At 30.5% G+C, this 8250-nt stretch overlaps 1 protein-coding gene across 1 annotated transcript; it reads left to right on the top strand.

The window, feature by feature from the left end:
- The first annotated feature begins 604 nt into the window (after window positions 1-604).
- Window positions 605-8014, top strand: LOC134273443 (collectin-12-like). The gene is made up of 4 exons (XM_062755635.1): window positions 605-738; window positions 1101-1180; window positions 2115-2202; window positions 7705-8014. The coding sequence occupies exons 1-4, from the start codon at window positions 669-671 to the stop codon at window positions 7929-7931; spliced, it is 465 nt and encodes a 154-aa protein (XP_062611619.1). The 5' UTR covers window positions 605-668; the 3' UTR covers window positions 7932-8014.
- Window positions 8015-8250: the final 236 nt, after the last annotated feature.

Raw genomic sequence — 8250 nt, 5'->3', positions numbered from 1 at the left:
AAAAAAATAGTCTATTATTAAACTGTGGGTATTTAAGACTGATTATCTGTCTGTCAAGGGAAACTTGCCTTATTAGAACCATTCACGTCCAGGCAAAAACCCCACTTTTTAATCTATCGGTAAAAAAGATACTTTGATTATCTGTCTATCAAAAATGAAACTATCCTCACAAGAACCATTTACGTCCAGACACCTACTAACACTCTACTTTTTGTCCCTAATTGATCACACAAGAATGATTATTTCTTACAAAAAAATCGACTAGAATTTTTGTCTATCAATAAAATGAAGGTTAATGTATGATTAATGTACTACGATGGAGAATTTACATTTATTTGCTGAGTAAGGAGTTCCTTTTCAATATGTAACGATGAAGGAGTAGAAAATGTGTTGAATAATCAGTAAAGTTAGTAGTTATACGACCATGAAATTAACATTGATATATCAAAATATTTGTTTTTAAAGCATGTGTTACATAACTATACATTAATAAACAGGATGCAATTGCTATGAACAACTGATGTTCGGAGACAGATTGAAAAGCCAATTGTTCTAAAATCTTTCGAAAATATATGAGTCACCTTTACAAATATAAGCAGTGCTTTGAGCACTCGACCCGCAATTTAAATTGTACTGCGTACAAACAAACAGCACGTTTTGCATATGCTATGCATACAACATGGTTATTTCCGGTAGCTTTAATATTCGGCTTGACCACCCTCACAACTTCTAAGAAAGGTAAGATGTTATTTCGTTATTTCTCATCTAGACTTTAATGATTAAATATTTCATTTCTATTTGTTTTGTTTTGTTTTTTGTGATACCTCCCTTTGAAAGTTAGTCAATGAAATTAAAATAAATGGAATCACTAACTAGTTTTTTTTTTTGGATATGCAAGGGGCATATTCCCTTCCCTTTCCAACCTAAAGTTGGAAACATAGATTAATTCATGTAAAGTATAACGGGTGTCGCCTAATTTACAGCATTTCCATTAATCAACTTTTTAAAAATAAATTAATAGCTTTCTCCTGTTCCAATTTGCAGTAGCAATGTACGTTCTTTTATATAAGTTTCTTGATTAAACTGCGTATCTTTTGCAGTTTGTGAAACTGGATGGATTCCATATGGTGACCACTGCTACAAGTTTTCGAATACCTCAACAACGTTTAAGGATGCAGTTGTGAGTTCTTGAAATAATTCAATAAATACATATGAATGTATATTAGCACTTATTTTATTTCCGATTATTGGAAGGGAAATAACTAAAAAAAAAATCCGTTGTCAATTTTGTATAAATAATGGACTAACAAGTAAAATGAATAACATCTGTCAGCATTTGAATCAATGATAAATTGTATTTGCTGATAAGATATCATTGTATCGACCATAGAACTTATGAAATGATGACTTTAAATGAGACCGCTTATATTCTTGTTTCACCAACATGTTTGTCAATAATTCATTTAGTTTTAGAAATTTTTCTTACATAGAACATGCATTACATGTAAGTTTCGTACAACTTAGATATATAATCTCGTATGCAGGTGATGTACGAACATGTTCGAATATTGCTGCAAAGTTATGAAGTTAATGATATAAAAGAATAATTCTTAATAAAACCCTATAAACTAATATTTTCCCTTCAATTCATGAAAATTTGACCCCTAAATAAAATGTGATTTTACGGTTTGTATTCTCCTACCTTTCAAAAGCGTATTAAATGCACGTGCTATCTGATTTAAAATAACAGACCGTATAAAAGTACAATTATAATTGTCATTACAGTGTACATGTATAAAAATGTATTGCTTAAAAGATTTAATCTCAATGAACATTTATTGCATTTGTATAGTTAGTATTTTTTTTCTATTTGCTCGATATAGAGATAATAATTAAAAAAAAATTGAAAAAAATATCAAAAATGTTTATTTTTCGAGACAATATGTTGCAAGTTTCCCTGTGTGCACAATCGCATTGAAATTCGAGTTTTACTTTCCAATGCAAACCGCAGATTTGTTTTAGATATTTAGTGAAATGAAATTCCTCAAATACATGTTAAGAGTGACCGGTTTTAGTAGTAAACAATTATAAAACATTTAAATCTACCTTTTCAGACAAGGTGCTATGGAATGAACTCAAACTTAGTGGAACCAAATGCAGCTGCTGAGGAAAATTGGATGCTCGTCCAGGGTGTAGTTAGAGGTAAGAAATATTTAAAGTACAGGGAACTTAAAGGTATTTTATTAACAATACATAATTTCATTCGATATTGTACTCGAAACAGAAAACAGTTACATTTACATGTATGTTTACGGAAGGCTGTGGGTGCCACGCAGGAATGTTACGGTTACAACCAAATATTCTACTGGCCTATATGATATGACGTCATAGTAAGCTATATCATGTAAACTAAAGAGATAACACTTTCTTAAAATCGTTATCTAGGATTAATTTTGAGGTCGAAAAATTACAATATGCAGAGGTATAATATAATAGGATTTTCGTTGTTTCTGTGTTTATGTATTTATCACAGGGGTTAAATACCAAACCCATGACGTCATAACTGTTGATAAGTATTTGCATAGTTAAAGTGAAACGAAACGAGAAGTAATGTAAAGGAACACAAGAAATCAGAGTTTAAAAGCATTTAGAATAAATATCATGTGTGTTTCATGTGGGAAAAAAACTTATGTATAAGGTATATATAATTTTACAATTTCTTCGTACAATAAAAGCAGAGAGTGCGTTTAATTGCCGACCAGTCTTTCCTCTGTCCTCGCAAAAGTTCAACACTAGGCTGCATATTTTGAAATTTAATTTTTGTTTCGATCTACAGTTTTTATGCTATTGTTTTTAGAAAGTACTGCTAGAATCCTATGGTTAACGGGAATTGGTGCGTTTTTTTCATCTCATGCACAAAATGTTAAAATTTTGGGAAGGTTTCGTCCGACAAATGCTGACTTATTTTTTTCTGTGATAGGACAGTAGGATTCTAGAAGCGCTTTTCAGGGTACAGAATTTTTTTTTTATTACAAATTGAAATTAATTATCTCCGGTGTAGAGTTGACCTTTTCGCTTTTTCATTAAGGCATATTTTCTAATTATAGACTCACTTGGTGACGTCTTGGTGTAGTTTTACTGTAGTATAAATCCCATTGAAGTTTACAGAATGCATTATGATAGCAAAACTTTTATCAATGACTTTTCCGATTTATTAGTGTTACATATTATTTAAAAAGTGTTAATTTCCCGCATTCTGATCCGTCTGCTGCCTTAACAAATTCGTGCATGTTTAAAGATATTTTATCTGACGGTCAGCTTCGTGGGAGTTGCTTTTTTTATAGTGAAATGCTGTCCCGAATCACACAACCGTTTTCTTTCAGGTAGATAAGATGACAATAATCAACAGATTTAGTACGTATTGTTTATATTCATTTGTTTTTTACAAAGTATGTCATTGTCTACAGGTGTCAAATACCTTTTGCAATAGCAAAATAATTTAAAAAAATCAAAATTCGGTACAAAACTATAATTTTATCTGATTAACCATATCAGCTGTATTTTGTTTTAACAATGCAAGAAAATGTTTTTTTATGTACCTAGCAATTATAAACTTTGTTAACACTGACAGAGGTAAAATATAAAAAAAAAATTGATATCAATACTTGGATGATTCTTTGCAATTATATTTATTTATTCTATAATAGCAATGAAATATGCACTGATATATTATATATGTAGCAATTTGTGGGTTTTGTTTTGGCAGTAAGCAAAATAAAATGATTGACTGATTGTTTTTAACGTCCACAGGCAACTTAGCCACATATGATTCTCATATGAGTATCATATGATTCTCATATGATTGGTTTCATATGAGAATCATAGAAAAAAAGGGCATCATATGTGAATCATATGAAGCAAATCATATGATTTACATATGATCCACATATGTGAATCATATGAAAATAACTACATATGAGTTGCATATGAATGATTTAAGTGTGTTTCAAGCCATTTACATATGAGAATCATATGAAAAGGGTATCATATGTAAATCATATGAAATACTAAAGTGGGTTTCAAGCCATTTAATATGAGAATCATATGAAAGGGGCATCATATGTAAATCATATGAAACAGTTATGTGTGTTCTCTTTCAATATTTTTCACATTCTTGTACACATTTAAAAATAAGATATTTCTGCTTCAGATGAAAATTCATTACATTACATGTACAATGATCTATCTTCATTGGTTAAATATTTTAAAATATCTTATAATGCTTACATAACTTTTTTGATAAAATTATTTTCATCAAGAGAAATAACTAATTTTTCACAGTGTACATTCTAAACAAGAAAATATACAAACAAGTCGGTGGCTTTTGTCGATACATGTATTAACATATTCTAAAATGAGTACAAATTATAAGATTTCAGTAAAATGATTAAGTAGTTAAACATGTATACAAGTACAAATGAATAAAATAATTAGGTCATGTACTTGACGTATAAAAATACCATATGACAAGAAAGTGTCCACAGCAAAATTGAAATATCAGCAATAACATTTGTCATGTATTCTCTATTGTAAATTTATGAAAAATCAAGTTTTTTGATATTCTAGCATACAAATAAAAATGGGAAATGTTTACAGGTCAAATTCAGCAAGGTTGTCTACATCCTCCACATTTCATAATTATTCCATATATTTCCAGCTTCTTTTTCCTTCTTTATCTTTTCAATATTTTCAGTTGTCCTCCCTCTGATCTGACCATTTTGAAAATCTCTTTGAACTGTACCAAAAATGCAAATCAACCAATTCTCCCCTTCCTGAACAATTTCTTTGTGGCACAGAATGTTTTCTACAAAAATTTCAAAAATAAAAATAATTCTTAAATTACAAAATCAATTCTACAAGTTATATTAAAGTAATTTATTCATCAGCAAACAAATGTATTCCAAATTCACCGACACAGATATAATACGAGATAAAACTAATGTTATATATGTTATACTAGGTGTTTTGTGAAATCCTATGATGTAATTTGCAAGACACTGTTGGAAGATATGCTTCATAATAAAATTATAAAAAGCATTTTTTCTTATTTTGACAATTGAATTGAATTTTGCAAGACAATTACACTATTGGAAGATATGCTTCATATTAAAATCATAAAAAGCATTTTTTTTTTTTTATTTTTGTCAATCGAATATGGAATGTTAATTCAAATAGTATTATTGCCAAACATTTAGAAGATTCTGACACAAATATATTACTTTTGGACAAAAAAAAAATTACAGACAAGTAGATAGGCAGAAAAACAGACTTTGTGATTCCAGGATATCCCAAACTTTGTTGGGAAGAATATAACAAAGTCTGTTAAACAGTGTGTAGTTACCTAAACTTTGACAAGCCTAGGATCTTTGGATTTTTTTCTTCTAAGAGGCTGACTGTATATTGAACCTGTATATTGAACCTGTAAAACCAATATTAACACAGTAGATATTTTCTAAGCATAATTACTAAAGATTAAACTACAAAAAAGAGAGAGTATACAAGTTTGTAGGTTCTCAATAGTCTTAAATATCTTGCATTTTACCTGAAACTAGGTTCTCTATTAGTATTGGAAATTTTTTGTTATAAATGTCAGTCAATGAATACATAGATGTAAATATTCAATGGATTAGCTATCTGATGTACTTTCAACACATACACATGCATATGTGTACCTTGAAAGTTGTCATTGTTATAATTATACCCCCTGAAGTTATTGTATAGTTTCATAGCTTTTAAAAGCCAGCATATTCTATTCATACTTACCATATTTTAAAAGTGCATTGGATTAAAATCGTTTCATAATGTAGAATACAACTTCTATATTATTGAGTTAAATTTATTTTTGATGAAGCCATGCAAACAATGTAGAATTATAAAGGAACAAAAAGAAATTATCAAGAAATATTTTGTCATAAAGGAGTCATTACAGATGTACACTTTGATTTTTTATTTCTTTTTACCTTTAATATTGTGATGATGCAATCGCCTGTCACAATCAGCTTTTGGATCAATCGCCAGTCTTATCAGCTTTACGCTTCTTGGACTTAATAAAAAAGCAGCACGGTGACACTGAACTGAAGTTGTTGAATGCATCTATAGGCCATAAAAAAACATTTGTCATTAAGTTGATGAAAGAATCGACTTGATAACGATCTCAACATACAAAAACGCCAAACTGCTATACAGGGTTTTTACTTTCACTTTTAAATCAGTACGTAACAAAAGTCAAAACCAAAAGAAAACAAAGAAATGCCTTTAGCCTAACATGTAAATTGTAATGTTTACATCCATTCAGAAACAAATTTATCCAAAATTACTTACAGATCACTAACGTAATGTAGGTTTACGTAATGCATTAATTTAACAATTACAAGTGTTGAGGGTATTACAGAGATGAGTTCATACGAACCTGTAACCGTAATGAAAGGATATTTAAACAATATGAATTAAAGGTCTTTTAAAAATTGTTAGGAGATTACTTACTTTTTCCAACACCCAGCACTTCTGCTGCAGCAGTGACGTCAAACATGACGTACAATTTCATCCGATAGAAGTCAAAACCGGTCCGGGAAAAATACGGATTTTTTTTTTATTTTACACCAATAATAAACCCAAACCCAAAAGATTTGAAATAAAAAGCAAATTTATATATTCTTTATCAATTTTGTCTGGGATATGCATTATTACAGAAAAAGAAAATTGTGAAAGGTTTTTTTTTATAAGGGAAAAGGGGGGAGGGTTAAACAGAGTAGAACTTAACATAACTTGTTGCAGAGACGTATACGTCTCTGGTTATCGCTAACAAATTTTTTGAAATTGATGTACATTTAAATTACTATTGAGATATATTATTGAAATTGCTATTTTACTTGAGTATACCAAGGGCATTTAGTGAATACTGTTTCATATGATTCTCATATGATTTCGGTGTCATATGATTCTTATATGATCACTGTCAAAATATTCATATGATTTTTACCTGAGTATAACAAGGGAAAATTAGTGTATATGGTTTCATATGATTCTCATATGATCAGTTTCATATGATTCTCATATGACCACTGCCAAAATATACATATGATTCTCATATGTAGGGCCATTCATATGAGAATCATATGTATATTACTTCATATGATTAACATATGCATGATCATATGATTCTCATATGATTGGCCACATATGATTCTCATATGATTGTGTAAACATATGATTCTCATATGATCCACATATGATCTTCATATGAAAGGCAATGCATATGTGGATCATATGTGGCTAAATTGCCTATGTCCCTCTGGAGAATTTTTCACTTATTTCGAGACACCACCTCTTGCCGGTTGAGAGCTACAAATTTTGTCCTATTCTCTACACTGGAGGCAACTGAGCAGGGAAGGATCTTTTTCATGCCAGCACCTGCTGCGACACAGGACCTCGCCTTAAACGATTTGATCCGAAGGACCGGTCTCCACATCCGTCAATGGGATTCGAACCCGCGACTTAAAGATCAATTTCTCGACTCTAGAGCACACGCTCTAACAACTTCGCCACGCTGGCGACCAAAGGATATAATCCAAATAAGTAAATTAAATGTAGCCTTAATGTACAGAATTATATGTACATTATAACAAGCATTTTGTGTTATTTCAGGAATACGAAGATTATGGATAGGCGTCACAGACCTGCTTCAGAACCAAACCTTTGTGTATATTTCTAACGGCAACGATGTTCAAGAAGCTTACAACAACTGGGACAAAGGACAGCCTGACCCGGAGAATACAGAACATTGCGTTGCTCTACCTGCTGGATACAAAGGATGGCATGATTATCCATGTGATTCGATGTTTCATTTTGCATGCACAAGAGGGAAAAATTAGCAACGATCCGCTTTATCACTTTATCAACATCATTTAGATTTAAATTTGATGGAAGAAAAGAAAGAAATAAAATGTCTATCCTATATCTTGTTACTTTTGCATCCAAAACTGATTGTATTTTTGGGGATATTGTAGAAGGGTTTCGGTCTAACCTCTAGTTGGCGAATTTAAAGATGCATAGATACAGATTAGAAGTAAATATTTTCTGTATAATTTCACGACTTATGTCTTTTAAAAGCATTTCACACAAAAATTTACAAAAATTCTTATTTCAATTTAAAGTTATTAAAGCTTCAAATTTTTGGACGTGTTTGATTTA

This window comes from Saccostrea cucullata, unplaced genomic scaffold (genome assembly GCF_032062105.1).
Source record: "Saccostrea cucullata isolate Sc308-1 unplaced genomic scaffold, CSIRO_AGI_Scuc_v1 ctg3719, whole genome shotgun sequence".
NCBI classification, from domain to species: domain Eukaryota; kingdom Metazoa; phylum Mollusca; class Bivalvia; order Ostreida; family Ostreidae; genus Saccostrea; species Saccostrea cuccullata.
This window is presented reverse-complemented; position numbering and strand designations above follow the sequence as displayed.